Source organism: Orcinus orca, chromosome 4 (assembly GCF_937001465.1).
Source record: "Orcinus orca chromosome 4, mOrcOrc1.1, whole genome shotgun sequence".
NCBI classification, from domain to species: Eukaryota; Metazoa; Chordata; class Mammalia; order Artiodactyla; family Delphinidae; genus Orcinus; species Orcinus orca.
The window spans coordinates 38,215,650-38,231,763 of NC_064562.1; the positions used below are offsets into that span (position 1 = coordinate 38,215,650).

The 16,114-nt window shown below is 35.5% G+C and overlaps 1 protein-coding gene across 15 annotated transcripts in view; it reads right to left on the bottom strand.

The window, feature by feature from the left end:
- PTPN13 (protein tyrosine phosphatase non-receptor type 13) overlaps positions 1–16,114 on the bottom strand; it is a 235,554-nt gene that overhangs the window by 112,945 nt on the left and 106,495 nt on the right. For 13 of the 15 annotated variants that reach the window (XR_004479207.2, XM_049709054.1, XM_033413401.2 and 10 more), the window contains one exon: positions 7,618–8,184. The exons of 1 other annotated variant lie outside the window; for it this stretch is intronic. Coding sequence is in view for 13 of the 14 variants with exons in the window: in XM_049709054.1 (XP_049565011.1) it covers positions 7,618–8,184 (567 nt within the window). In the remaining variant the exon portion in view is untranslated. The remainder of the gene's footprint in view (positions 1–7,617; positions 8,185–16,114) is intronic. One more of the 15 variants, XM_033413404.2, reaches the window with a different exon arrangement.

A 16,114-nucleotide genomic window follows, 5' to 3' on the forward strand; every position in this document is an offset into this window, starting at 1 on the left:
CAGTAGCCATAAATCTGGGCCAGCTGTACCACTCTTCTAGCATCCTCCAGGATCCTTTGTTGTTATGACTTCAACTGCCCCTTCTAAAGCTTCCAAACAGTACAGAGTTCTAAAGGAAAGTGATTGCATTTGCTGTTGGTTGGTCAGGCTGTGACTGACAAGCATGTGATTTTCTCTTAGAGTTGGACAAAACAGAGGAGAAGGAGGTGGGATTTCTCCTCACGATATAGCATAATTCATCAGAGAATATTGTTGTATTCCATATCTGAAATAGCACCACTGAATATACTAAACATTTAATATTAATAGCCATGTTGCAATATTCAGTTTAGATTAACAAACACTTACTGACTATCTATTATATGCCAGGCATAGTCGTAGATACTAAGGATGTAGCCATGAATTAGACCAGGGCAAATTTCTGGTGTCTACGAGAGGAGAAAAAAGCTCTTCAAAACAAATAATTTCAATGAAAAATATAGGCCAGCATCTGGAAGTGGGAAGATGAGAGAAAGCTTCCTGAGCTATGCAATGCCTGAAAGCTTAGACAGTCTTTTAAGGCAGAAAGCTGCATGAATAAAAGCATGAAAATATAAAATAGCCTGTATGGAGGGAGGGAAGTTGGTGAGGGAGGGCAAGAGGAGTGGGAGGGGAGGAGAGAGAGAGAGCGCGCGAATACCCGTGGTGTTGGAATGACTTGTGAGATGGGAAATGCTAAAGGGTGAGACTGGAGAGACACAATAATGGAAAGCCTTAAATACCATAATCTAAGAAGCCTGAATTTTATCCTGCTCAGCTGATAAAAAGTTATTAAATGGCTGAAGGCAGAGAAGAAATGTATTCAAATTTGCATGGCAGGTAAACAGAGGACAAACTATAGCTGAGAGATCAATTTAGAAAGCTAGTTCTATAGTCCATGGGCAACAAAGGAATTGAGAGACTGGAATGAAATGAAGAAATATTTTGGAGGCTAAAACTGTTGGGTCTTAAACCTTGTGATGATACTCATTACTAGTAAGATCCATTTAAAATCTTTCTTAAAACATATCGATCCATGCTTTTCAGAAGGTTTCTATATCAAAGCCAAACTGGGTCTATGTTAACTATGTATGAGTTAGATTTAAATTAGGTCCCTAATTTCTGATAAAGTACCCTCTGATTTCTGTGGACTCCAAAACCAGTATTATATTACTATGATTATAGACACTGGAAAGCTCATTTTGGTTTCACTTGTAACTTTCCTTAGCATTTAAAAATGCAACTTCATTTTTTTTCACTTGGATAAATCAAAGAAGAGAAGTAAATGTCTATGCTCAGTTGTTTTTAAGCTAAAGAATGACTTACTGAATACTTCTTCTCAAATGCTTTTCAAACCAATCTTTGGTTATTTTTTTACTGGACTAACTGTGTGAGAATGGTTTGAAGCTGCACTCAATGGCTAGGTAATTTTAAATAAAATATTGTTCCTTAGTTGCACTAGCTACAATGCAAGTGCTCAACAGTCACATGTGGCTTGTAACTACAGAGCTGGACTTTGTAGATATAGGACATTTCCTCCATTGAAGTTCCATTGGACAATGCTGGTCTAAAACATAAATCTCTTTAAATTTCAGCCCTGGAAACATAGTAGGCACTTGATTCTTTCTGGTTAAGATGTTGAATCCATCTATAATAGTGTGCTCTTCAGAGCTACAAAATATTTTATATCTTAGTAGTATAATAATAAAGTCATTAATACTTAAGTACATGTGATACTTGACCAATACCACATAAAATCCCTGCTTCTTCATATTTACTTCTGTGGAAACTGATTATTTAAATTATTTAAGTTCATGGAGTAATCCAAATAATGACTCAATCTTTTTTTTTCTTTTTTGTGTGGGGGGGGTTGCTATTCTAAGGGAAATAAGGAAAAAATAAAAACTGAGTAGTTCATCTTTACCAATTTTGGCTCTTAGAAAAGAAAGATAAGTTTTGAAAATATTTCTCTCTCTCCTTAAAATGTCACTAGTAGCATCCCCTATGATGAACTGTAACATTTATGATTCCATCCTCCTACTCTTCAGAAATGTAACTATAAAAGTATATGCGGGCTTCCCTGGTGGTGCAGTGGTTGAGAATCTGCCTGCCAATGCAGGCGACACAGGTTCGAGCCCTTGTCTGGGAAGATCCCACATACCGCGGAGCAACTAAGCCCATGCGCCACAACTACTGAGCCTGCGTGTCTGAGGCCTGTGGTCCGCAACAAGAGAGGCCCTCGCTCAGTGAGTGGCCCCCGCTTGCCGCAACTAGAGAAAGCCCTCGCACAGAAACGAAAACCCAACACAGCCAAAAAAAAAAAAAAAAGTATATGCACTTTCAAGTTCAATGGAATGAATGTGAATGGAAATGAAACATTAAGGTGCCTTAATAATGAGAACAAGCTCACATATTTGAGTGTTTACATACTCTAGCTGCACAACAGAGTTTAAGCTGTATTCACACAACAGTCACAGAACAGCAAAAACTAGGCTAGACCAGAGGCCACAGCACTGAAAGAAAGGAAACGATACTTAATTTAGACATAAAGTAGATTGACTGTTGGAAGCAAAATTCTATTCATAGTCCCCACCCAGGGTGTGGAGTGCTGTTCATACTATACTCACAGTACTGGTTCCAACTCAATCTCTCATAATCAGGAATGTGCTGCCAACCCACAGAGCAGTGGATAGGGAGTGTGTGGTGATTACACCACAAATGACACGACAACAGATACTCTCATTAGAAAACAGACAATTTCTCAGATCTTGAGATGGAGTAGAGATAGGTGGAAAAGAAAATACTGGGAACAGGGAAGAAGGGAAAAGAGTATAACAGTACAGTCCTATGCTGAGGTGAAAAGAGTGAAATGAAAAGAATAAAGCAAAAAAAGGGAATGACATCAAATTTTAAAACTAGTTTCCATGAGAGAAAGCTGTTATGTTTCTTCCTGCCCCTCCCTCACTGCTTTATGAATGTAGAAAACTATTAATAATCATCATGATAATCTTATAATGTTTAAACTTCAACTACAATTTCTTTCTTGGGATCTTTTTTGTTCCTAACTTTATTTTGTTCCCAAAGAAATTAGAGCACTCAATACCAACCACTGCTTTCTGATAGTTTACTCTCTTATGCCATCAGGTACAGGATAACCATCTTACAGATCCTACTGCAGTAGAGCCCCATCAAAACACTATCCAAAACAAAGCAAAACAAAATCCCACTATCTGCCACAATAGAGGATATGACACAATGGAGCTCCACCTTAACCCATATCCAGTGTGGTTTATTGAAGGAAAAACCAAATAAGCCTCTACATCTTGTTTTACTGTATTAAAAATTATATAATTTTACTAGGAAGAGACCTAAGGGGTTTGTTTAGGTGGTGAGTTGAATGTCCAACTTCCCAGGCAGTAAAATATTTTCCCAACAATATATCTGAAATGTTTCTGGTTTCTGCTTGAAATCAGAATGGCAGAATAGAAAAAATCTTATTCTGGGGCTTCAGAGACCTGGATTCTAAATTCAGCTCTGTTATGATTTATGAATTATGTCTTTCCTTTGGCAAACTAGTCTACTCTGGGTCTCTGAAAATGAGATGTTTGATTTAAATGATATCCAAATTCCTTCCAACACCAAACTCCGTGATTTTAAAGTCTGATTTCCCCTGTGCTAGTTGGCTGGTTGATGCTGTCAGCCGAGGAGATGCTATGGAGGTGATTTAGGTACAGGTTCCTTTCAAGAGGATGGGGCCTGGGCTAAGGTAAGGGCTATACATTTGAGGTTGAAGGAGACAACTGTCTTTCCCATTAGTTTAATGAATCTCCTCATGTGCCCCAAAGAACAAACTGCAATTTAGCAATTTCTTTTCTTCTGACTGTTGTATTATCCCAGTGAACACTGTAACACATCCTTTTTTAAAAATTAAGAGGTAACATGTAGTGGGAAATTCTTAGACGGAATGCTGAAATCTCTCATAGAAATCTACAATCTCCCATAACAATGGAAACTTTATCATTAACCAGTTATGTGATCTTGGGTACATTATTAAATCTTCACAAGCCCAAGCACATGTGCTTTAAGACCTCTTCTAATTCTAAAATTACTGATACCCAGTAGCAACTTCCAATCATAAAGATCACAAAAACTGTACAAAGTGTTTTTTTTTTTTTTTGCGGTATGTGGGCCACTGTTGTGGCCTCTCCCTCTGCGGAGCACAGGCTCCGGACGCACAGGCTCAGCGGCCACGGCTCACAGGCCCAGCTGCTCCGCGGCATGTGGGATCCTCCTGGACCAGGGCACGAACCCGTGTCCCCTGCATAGGCAGGCGGACTCTCAACCACTGCACCACCAGGGAAGCCCCCAGAGTATTAATATTTTTAAATGCTTTAGTCCACAGAAAAGGGATCTATGAAGCCTACTATTCATAAGAATTAAATGATATAAATGGGTTTATATTATTTTCCATTCTTTTTTCTTCTTTGTATACTAGCTGAAATCTTCATATTGGCAATCTGTACTTTGCTCGGCTAACATAAATTATCCTACCTTTAGAAAAAGAAAGCACAGCATAAAACCAGTAAATTATTCAACTAAATAACTAATAAAATTATTGCTTTTGAATTCCAAACCTCAAACATTCCTTTCAAACAATGCTTTTAGTCTAAAGCAAATATAATTTATTACTACTTGCAAGTTACTATATAATAATGGAGTTTATTTAAGGTGCTATATTTCCATAATAAACCAACATTTTCAAGGTGTTCTGTTTTCCTTAACTTGGTTATAAAATATACTCTGGGGGGAAAATGGGTAGGTTCTTTGTGGGAGCAAATGCTTTTGAAAACTCTTCAATACCAAAGAAAGATTTCAGGATAGAAATTGTCCTATATCAAATAATTGAAAGCATATTTATTTTTAAAAAGAAATCTTTTCCTTTTCTTTTATCTCTTATAATAAACCTAAAATTTCTAAATCTGGAAATTTTTTTTTTGTAACAAGTTACCATTTTGAAAAAATAAGAGTTTACAGAGATTATATATCATCTTTGCAGATATATATATGCATATTTGAAAACAAGTTGGTCTATTTGAGTTTCCATAGTACACTTACACACACATGCATGCACATGTTTCCCAAGAAGATAAAAGACTTCTATGCAAACTAGGACATAATTTGACTTAATACTCACTTTATAGGAAATCCCCATAAATCACCTATTCAAATAAAACATGTTAAACAAACTATTTATTGTAGCATAATTTAACAAATTAAAAATATTTTCACTAAAGTTTTGATGTTTTACTATTTGACTCTCAACCAAGGTTCAAGGGTAAAAAACACTTTCCTCACTTCACTAATCCAAACTACTATTAATTTACCAAATAGTAAGTCAGATAATCTTTTGAAACGTACACCTGAAAACATTATAAATTAATATTTTAATATTTACATGTTAAGAAAATATACCAGTCAACCTTTTAAATGTTAGAAACAGTCATCTAAACTGGTGTGTATCTTCACTATTTATATTCTGAGACAATCATGGTTTTATCTATTTGAATCATTGAGGGATTTTTTTTTTCCCACAATGGGCAGAATTTCTTTACATAAATGTCTCCATGAGGGAATGCTCATAAGAATGTCAGGATAAATTATATTCATATGTTAGCAGTTGTGCAACACTAAATAGTCATGAAATACAACTTCTGAAAGGAGAGACTTTATTTTAAGCTACAAAGTGACTGCTTTTTGCTGTCACAACTCTAAAAGTTTACTTATCAGAGTTAAACAGTGAAATCATGCATAAAACAAATTTCTAAGTTTTTACTTTCGTTGAAAAATAAAAGTCTTTTTAAGTCTTTGAAAGTTTTTAGATCTAGGTTATATTTGACCATCTCATAATGCTGGCTAATGTTTTTAAAAATGCAATTATATAAAAATCCATAATATTAGTTAAGTGTTCAATAATTTCCTCCATAATTTCAATTTCCCCACTTATTTGCAAATCCTGAATTGAAAAAAAAAGTGCAAAACTTCATTTATGAGAAGTAAAGCACAATGTGGGGTCTATTTTCAGTCCTAGAACTATGCTTAAAACTTAAGTAACAGACCAAACCTTTAGCAGAGTACTGTAAAGGTAACCTATGAATCAAAAATATTCACTAGGACATGATCTTAAAAATGAATATGACCCTTGATTATGTTACTACTCTCACTGAACTAGAAGCACCTTAAAGCTCCCTTTAATCACCTATGTTCCAGGGGTCTAGAAGCGGCAGTTACAAAACTTTAATCTTCAAAAATGTAGAGGATTAGGGACTTCCCTGGTAGTCCAGTGGTAAAGAATCCGCCTTCTAATGCAGGGGACACAGGTTCAACCCCTGGTCAGGGAACTAAGCCCTCGTTCCACAACTACTGAGCTTGCGCGCCTTTACTAGAGAACCCACGTGTGCAGAGCCCACATACTCTGGAACCTGCGTGCCACAACTACAGAGCCCACGTGCCCCGGAGCCTGCACACCACAATTAGAGAGAAGCCCACGCACCGCAAGGAAAAGCCCGCACACCTCAACGAAGATTCCGCGTGCCGCAACTAAGACCATTTTTGGCTATTTTGCAGCCAAAAATAAATAAAATAAATAAATAAATCTTTTAAAAAATGGAGAGGATTAGATTGAAAATTCTTATTTTGCCCTCTCTTCTACTTATCTATACTAAAAACAGCCTCTATCCATGTCTAGAACATAATTTTGTTCTGTTCAATATATTGTACTTTGTGTGTGAATAGGTACTTTTGAAACAGAGTTTTCCCTTGTAAATAATAACTGATAATTTATGAAGTTATTTTATGCCCCCATACTAGGATTGTAATAATTTGACTTATTAATCACTTTACATTCACTACCCAATTAATTTATTTGTGTTAAGCCCATTTTACACATAGGGTAACTTAAGACGGAGTGATTAAGCCCAGCTGCTGAACCAAGGATCACATAGCTACTGAGTTGGGTAAATAATTCAAGCCTAGGCTGTCTGACTCTAAATCTATAAACCTAAACACTATGATTTTAAAAATGTAGATTTAAAACTTCATTCCAGACCAAAGAAATTATAATCTCCAGGAGTCGTGTCCCAAAATGTGTTTTTTGAAGCTGGTGGTTTGGGAACCACTGTACTGTCACCAGTCTACGCTGCCTCCCTGGGATTGCTGATTTTGATTAACTGCATCTAATTTCCACGAACCAGTCCTTTACAGAAGCCTCCCACAAGATAGTGCATGATAGCCGGTGCTGTGGAGGATAAAAAAGAAGTAGAAAACATGGCTCCTGCCTACCTAAAACATTGAGAGACTTATACAGTGGCTGGACTGGGTGTGTTTAGTAGGGATGACTTTGTGGTAGCACTGTACTTTGATTAGGGTTTTTTGTGGAAGGAAGAACAGAAATTGATAGAGAAGAAAGAGGCTAATTTGGCTACAAAGGTTTGGCAGTGGAAATAAGACTTATGGAATGGTTTACTAACCCTTCTTTATTTCAAAACACAATTTTAAATACTTCAATTCAATTCTCTCTCAAACACACACGAAATTACTAACCTTCTTCATTCATGGCTTCTCTCAGAACCTGAAGTTTCTTTTGTCTTTCTCGGATTCGGTCCAAAGCACTTGATATTGCTGAGGAGGTGGGCAATTCTCGTGTGTGAAACACTGGATCCATTTTCTGAGGGCCAAAGATATCCAAGGCCATGCTTCCATCTGAGTATCTTGCCTCCTTTTTCCTAGGAGTAGTTGAAGTCCGTACTGTTACCGCCTCAGGCAGACAGTGTTGGTGTCTGTCAGTCTCCCCAGAAGAGATGTCTCTGTCACCTGTGCAAAGTAAGTCCATGGATGAAGCCCAAATCTTCTTCTTGGGAAGCGCATCAATGCCAGGGATAGCTTTTTTTTCTGGGCCACTAGTTTTGAACTGGTAAGGGGAGCAAGAATTTTCAGAATCTTCATGTCCAGAGTTATTATCTGATGAAATGTTCTTGAAATAAACTTCTTCATATTGTGTGTCTCTGATGGACAGAAATCCCATAGATTTACTAAGCCCTTTGTTAAGAAAGGTCTGATGAGAGAACGGAGACTTGTATGTGTCTAGTACATCAGAAGTAGAGCTTCTTCCTGGAATGATAAGAATCTATCATGTATGCACAGAATTTTTAGAAAATAACTGGAATGTAACCTTACTATTGACAATGAAAGTGGTGGCAATTTCCTAATTCTCCGAATGGAGGAAGAGAGATGAAATGGGATGGTGGTGATGATAAGGGAAGTGGAAAGAGATGTTATGTTTGTATAACTTTTCATAGTTCAATGTTTCTAACCTAATGATATCAATAATATATTGAACTTACTTCTTAAAGTAGCATTATTTTATATTCAAAGGTGAATGATTTGATTTTAAAAAATAGATAAGAGTTTCTGATACTAACCAGTTTGGTAGAATATTAATTATTCATGAAACGATTTGGGGTAATAATAGAATATGTAGTATACTCCTTTAACTTCTAAAGATATAATTCAAATAGGTATTATTTCAATATAAATCCCTGCCATTTTCTGGTCATTTAAATAAACATGTTCAAAGAAGAAACAAAGAATTCTTGCTATATTCTGGATGGAAAAAAGATTGTAGTATTTGGAATTCTTAAGTATCAAAGTTTTATTATGATTAGATATGTTTTCAGAAAATTTGATTATGTTTGAAATCCACACAATTTGACTGTGTTTAAATTATGTAAGAAACAATTTTTCCACGGCAGACCATCATGTACTGAAAGTTTTTCCTCTTGAACACAATGTATCAATATTTGTCAACTAGAAGAAATTACCCATTCTTATTTATGCTTTAGTCTTTGATGTAGTTAAAACCAGTATGCCATTCTAATTTTTTTAAGGCAGCAGTCTAAATGCATTGAGGTACAGCAAAAATGTCCAACCAGAAATTTTTTGAATTCATAGATTCAACAACAACAAAAATCACACATATATATGGCTCCACTATTAAAAAGAGAAATGTAGAAAAATATAGTTACTAACCCAATAGCCCATAAACACTGAAGATTTCCTGCGTGACCTTCTGTGATCCCTCTTTGATAACCTATTTGCTATGGTTACAATGTAAAATGATGACTAAAACCTTCCTGATAATAATAAATTGCTTATTGACTCATTTGAAGAAGTTAATTGCTTCTTCAGGGTAACAACTATAAGCTAATTCCCTGACCACGAATTTTACCTTAATAATCATAGAAAAGTAAATTAATTTCAGAATGGCAACACATAATTGCTTGAAAATTAGATTCAAATATTTTCTTGGAACTCATTTTCCCCCTGAACATGGATCCACTCAAGTGCAAATAAGGATAACATCGCCTATTTGGGGGCACATCATCTATAGCAGCGGTCCCCAACCTTTCTGGCACCAGGGACTGGTTTCACGGAAGACAATTTTCCCACATACTGGGGGAGGGGGATGATGGTTCAGGGGGTAATGTGAGCGCTGGGGAGCAAAGGGGAGCGGCACATGAAGCTTTGCTTGCTCGCCCACCACTCACCTCCTGCTGTGCAGCCCAGTTCCTAACAGGCCATGGACCGGTACCTGTCTGTGGCCCCAGGGGTTGGGGACCCCTGATCTACAGAATACTGGAAAATATACCACACCACATCTAGACACATAGATTGCCACAGACTTTAGATTCTAATATAAAATAATTTTAAACTGATAAATATGTCTATCTTACAGTATTTCAGTGGTGAATTACATTCTTAAACCACATATTGACTCATTAATTTAAAACTGTATTAAATATAAAGAACAAAGATACTCTTAAAATTGATAGAATACAATAGATAAAAAATAAGAATTGAAAGGATTTACAGATCATAGAATCACAGATGAACTCAACAATCTGCCTTCTTTTACTATCTTGACTGCCAACAAGTAGTCAAAACTTGGAGAAAATCAAACAAGTGGGTATTTTGGCAGCACCATATATTCACGGTCAACCACTTCGGACACTCAACATCATGTGCTAAGAGTAAGTTCACTCACTTTCCACAACTGATTCATTTTTCCTCATTCTTCAGATTTCCCACCTTAACTCTCATCTCTCTTTGCCTGATGAGCTGGTCTCATATTCCACCAAGAAAATAGTTGTCAGAAGACAACTCATTTTTCCATGATTAATTCTACATATCCACCCATGTCTGCAATCTTTTCCCTACTGTCTCAAAGGATGAAATTTCTTACCAAAGGCCAATTCCCGATATGTGTTCAATTCCTCCCTCCTCTTAGTTTATCAAAGATTTTATTTCTTTGGTTAATTAACTTCTACCCTCTCTGCTTCCATCTTCATTATCCCCCATTTCTACTGAGTCATTCCCATTAGTACACAAAACGTGCTCTAATATCTCTATAACCAAACCAAACTAAACAAAACCTCTCCCCTATTACCACATTTCCCCTCTAGCTACTGCTGTCTCCAATTTCTCACTTCCCATTCGTTATTCTACCCACTTTAGTCAACTTCCCATTCCTCTACACCTTGGCAACTCTCATCATGTATCACTGATGATACCCATATTACCAAATCCAATGGACACTTCTGCATCCATTTCTTACCTACCTCTCAGCAACAACTAATAGTGATGACAATCCCTTAACGAATCATTTTCCTCTCTGTACAAGCTTGGTTTCTTCCTACTTCTCAGACTGCCCATTCTAAGTCTGCTTTTCCTCCTCTACTGTATATCCAAATGTTGGCTTTTCTCAGATGTCAGTTTTAGAACCTTATCTTTTCACTCTTTCCTTATACAATTTCACCTATTAACAAGGCTTTAAATATTATCTACATACTGACAACTCCCCAATTTATTTTCTTGGCACTGATCTCTTCTGGGAGCTCCAGTCTGAAACAACTGGACCTTCTACTAATATATCTCAGAAGCACCACAAACTGAACATGCTTAAAACTAATCTTTTGCTTCCCATACCCAGAGATGTCCATTTATCCTGGTCTTTCCAACCTGAATGAGTGGCACCATTATCCAACTGATGGCTCAAAACAGAAATACGGGCACCCTCCTGAAACCCTTCATCTTCTTAATTCCCCATATCAAACCCATCAGAAAGTGCTGGCTATCTAAATTCTCAAAGATATGTTACTCCGTTATTTCCAATTCCACTGGCATCACCCTATTCCCAATTAACATTATCACTTGACTATATAACTGCAATGGCCTCCCTGCTTCTTTTTTCATCCGACTACCCTCCACCCAGCAGCCAGAACTAACTTTTAAAAACACATTCCATGACGTCACCATCCTGCTTAATAAGTCTCAAAGGCATACTATTGCACTCCAAATAAAATCTAGACTCCTTTTGGGCATGCCACTTGAATCCTTTTTAGTCTCATCTCCACTTTCCTTATTCCATCCAGGCCACAGGTTTTTCTTTGTTAAGGTCTCTTAAATGTTAGGACCTTTCTTATGGTTAGTTGTTTCTTATTCTATAGTTTTATTTTAAATATGACTTCTTCAGTGAAGCTGACCACTATTGAAATAGATCACTTTCCAAATGTATCATGAGTCTATTACATTCGTAACGGTATATTATTCTCTTTTAGGTCATTAGTATTTACCAGCTATCTATTACTGGGCCATGGTATCCTAAAAGAGCCATGTCTTCTCACTTGTCATATGAAGCTTAAAACTAATTGCTAATAAGGTGGCTCTTGGACAACTACGGCTTTATAAATGCTAGGTTTTTATTGTCTTTATAAAAATAATAGATATAAAATATTTCAGTTTATGGTTATTAAAAACTTCAGAAAGTTATTTTAAATTCTGCAGGGTAGAACAAAATTATAATGAAAATAATTCATTTAAAGGTTTATATTAACTTCCTACTCTGTTTCTACAAAATATGGCTCATTTTGCTTTATATGTTTGGAAATCACATTGTGATAGCTAACTTAACATCTCATGACTATTACTTATAAAGTAATGATTTTGAACCACAATTCTCTTCTAGTAGCCAACAGCACAAAGAAAGGCATGGTGACATAGGAAGAGAAGTGAGAAAGTAAGATGGCGGGGGAGGGAAGGGAGAGGGCAGTGATACTCTTCAGGAAAACAGCAAAAAAACTGTGGAAGTGTGAAACAAGGTTCAAAGTGGTACGTATATACTTGTTACAAATGCTCTAAAGTAAAATTGTAAGAGCTATGAGCTACAAAAGCATTAAAGGGAGAAACTGAGTGTGGATGACCTTCTGAAGGAAAAGAAAGGAAGTGGTAGGAAAGAGATGTTTTGAGCTAAGTGGTTTCTCCAGTGGATCTTCTAGCCTAGGACTGCTTTTCTTTGATTTTGGGGAAAAAAAGGAGACATATCTTTAGGTAGAGACACAGAGAGGTGGATTTCAGCTGGTTATAAACATACTATTCTTAAATCACATATTCCTAACTGGCTGGAGTCTCAATGCGTTTTGTCATGTCAATGATGCTCACTATCTTCAACTACACAACAAGATATGTAATTGCCTGATTAACACTTCACAGGTGGATAAAATACATATGTCATCATACACAGCAATATAGTATCGTGGTTGCTTTGTGTTGCTAAAGCACTAGGGAAAAAATTTCACTAATCTGGGAACTCAAAATTAGAGTTCAAATACAGCATCTGGACATATAAATGAGGAAAAACATGGAATTCTAGGCCCTCTTATTAGATGCTTCAGTCTAGTAAACAAGTGAAAACCATCTACTGTTAATACCAGTGTCACCTCAAATAACTATATTTGAGACTAGACAAAATGCTATTTCTTCAGATGCTTTCCAGATCTTTCCAAACATGTGCCCAGGCTATTATAATTACTTTATTAAACAAGCAAAAAGCAGTACTGAAATCATTAATTAAGTTCACCTAATAGCTATGCTCACTACTCATTTTGATCACAGGAGATTAAACTAATGGTATTTCTCAAAGCAATGCCATTGTAGCTACTTTTTAAAAGATTTCAGGTGGAGCTTTCTGTGGTATTTTCCTATCCTGGCAGAGTTAGAAGCTCCTTCATCTAAACTCACAGAGCATGCTGGACCTCTATGAAGACATTCTCTCACTGTATTAAAATTAACCATTTTATTATATATCTGTCATCACTCCTACTCATTTCCTCACCCCCACCCCCAACTGGAACAATAACGTAAGGGATCATGTCTTACTTGTTTTTGTATTTACTGTTCCTGATAAAAGAAATTCCAAAAAAAATGCTTGCAGAATGGACTGGTTATATAACTTTTGAAACCTTTTAAAGTCAATTTAGGTAGCATAATCTACCAGAAAGATTACTGTCAAAAGATGGGGTTTTAACTAGCTTTGTCATTCAATCCCTGAGCTGCGGCAGGCCACTTAATTTGTTTCTCACTTCCTCCATCTACAAAAATGTGGATATAATTTGTTATGTCTTCTTCTTAGAGGTGACAGGATAAACGAACTAACCCATTTGAACTATTATGAGCTCTTCTGAACAAGTAGCAATATAAAGTTCTAAATTTTGTTTCTATTTTATTTTTCTCAGCATATAATTATCTGAGGGAGAATTTAAGTTATTTTGAGAGAAAGTCATAAAACCAGAAATCAAAAGATCTCCTGGTAAAGTTTTAGATTCTATAATTTAAAAAATCAAGTTATTCAGAACAGAACAATTAGTGACTATAGGTAGATTTTTCCACCTCTAAAGATGCTCTGAGTTCGGAAACAGTTTACAGACAACATTAGATTACATACAATTATAAGTATTCAAATTTAAAATGAAACCACAAACATTTTCTTTCAGAGGGTGTGTAGTTTGCTAAAAAGTAAATGGCAAACAATAAATAAATGTTGAAGAGCTATGAATAAAAGATTTTAAGATCATAAAGAGTATTCATAATATAACATATTCCATTTATTAAATTAAATTGAAAAAATCTTCCTTGTAAAGTACATTGTGTTTTAACTATTTTTGTTATTTATGATGAACATTATCCTTAATGGGATATCATCATTCATCTTTCTCCTCACACTGAGTCTCAAAAAATTCACAGCATCTCTTAGAAGCTAACTTCAAAATGACATTTCAGTATTAAAAGAGGCTCCCCGATTCCCCATCTGTCTTCACAAATGTGTTCAGGTACATAAAAAAAGAAACACGATATTATCAATACGCCCAAGTTCTGAAGCACTATCATGCTGATCTGATCAAGGTGTAGGTTTCCACCTTAAGCTTTCTTGGCAGGAAATGTTTGATTTCTTTCTGCTTAGTGAAGCCTTTTATCAGCATTGACAGTATTATATAACAGAGTGGAGGCACACAGCCCACTAGTTTAGGCCTTAGCTTCTGTAACAGATCTCAGAGGTAAGATGTAAGGAGAGACCTTTTATGGTCATTTACTCATAAATGAAAAATTTTATTGTTAAGTTTTAGTTGAACAATCAGATCACTTAGATACGAGACATTATGTCTAAAATTGCTTACTTCTTTTAATCTAATTCTGTATCTCACTGCCCATCTTGACATTTTATTTATTGAGAATAGTGGTCAGGAATGTAATAAACTAAGTTATCACTACATAAAGGCTTTAGGTTGGTCTGCATCAAAGAGAATGCCTTACTACTAACGTAATACGACAACGTTGCGTTGCTGCAAGTGACCACTGACAGTTACGAACTGGCACTGCCCAAAGGTAACACCAGTGTCCTAGAAGAATATTTCTTCTTCATGAGTTAATTTTTTTAATCTTAAGAGTTATATTAATAAGTGTGTGCCACAGACTATTAGTTCCTAATTGCTTCTGTCTGGTAATGTCTGTAATTAGTATACTGTGTGGATTCTGTCCTTGAGATGTGGTTTTACAAATTTATTAAAGATAAATTAAAAGACTTTGAGCAGTAATATTTTCCTTACTGCTTAGCAGTAAGCAACGGCTAAGACAGGCTGAGGATCCAAAAGGCTATTGTTTCTTTAAGTATAAGGACCTCTAGTTCTACCCCAACTACAGGAACTAATTTAGGTTTATCCTGAGTGACAAATTGTAATTCCTTACAAATTCTCTTGAGTTTAGATATTGGAGAGATTGTACTCTCCAATAAGAAGATAGGATTATTAGAGAATTAAAATCTATGGACAGTCTATTTACAGATTTCTCTGTTAATTTTCTTAAGTTACTACAGTCACTTCTAGATTATCTGCATTTGGACAGTCTATTAGTCATAAGAATTCTAGAGCACTATTAGACAGTAATACTAAGTCTTAATATTACAAAAACAAAGTCATAAATAAAAGGCATTAATACTTTGGTTTAAAACTTCTGATACATTTGTTGTTATAATAAAATAGTCTAATAACATGAGCCAAGATGGTGAACTAAACTACCAGTTTATTTTTTACTCTGCACACAACTTAAGGCTTAAAATAGGCTATCTAAAAAATTAAATCATAGTCTCATATATTTCTTTTCAGAACCATTAACACTTTATTACAAATGTATTACTATATCTAATATTTTTATAAAACTTTTTCTCATACTCATTCAATCAACAAACATTCATTTAACACGTACAAAAACTAACATGCTTAACAGTGGATTTTCCCCATCTCTAGCATCTATGTGTCCAGAAAGCTTAATTTTGTATATGGTTTTCACAAATATATGTATATATGTAAATGACAAGTAAATAACCTGCTATTTAAAATATGCTATAGATAAAATGTATAACCAACAAGGAATTACTGTATATCACAGGGAACTCTGCTCAATACTCTGTAATAACCTAAATGGGAAAAGAATTTGAAAAAGAATAGGTACATGTGTATGTATTGATATAACTGAATCACTTTGCTGTACACCTGAAACTAACACAACATTGTTAATCAACTATACTCCAATACAAAATGAAAATTAAAAAAATAAAACAAAATAACTTACCAGTAAAAAAAAAAAAAAGTATGTTACAGAGTTGGCATCGATTCATTTCAATCTCTATTGCTACCTCTAAAATGTTACATAA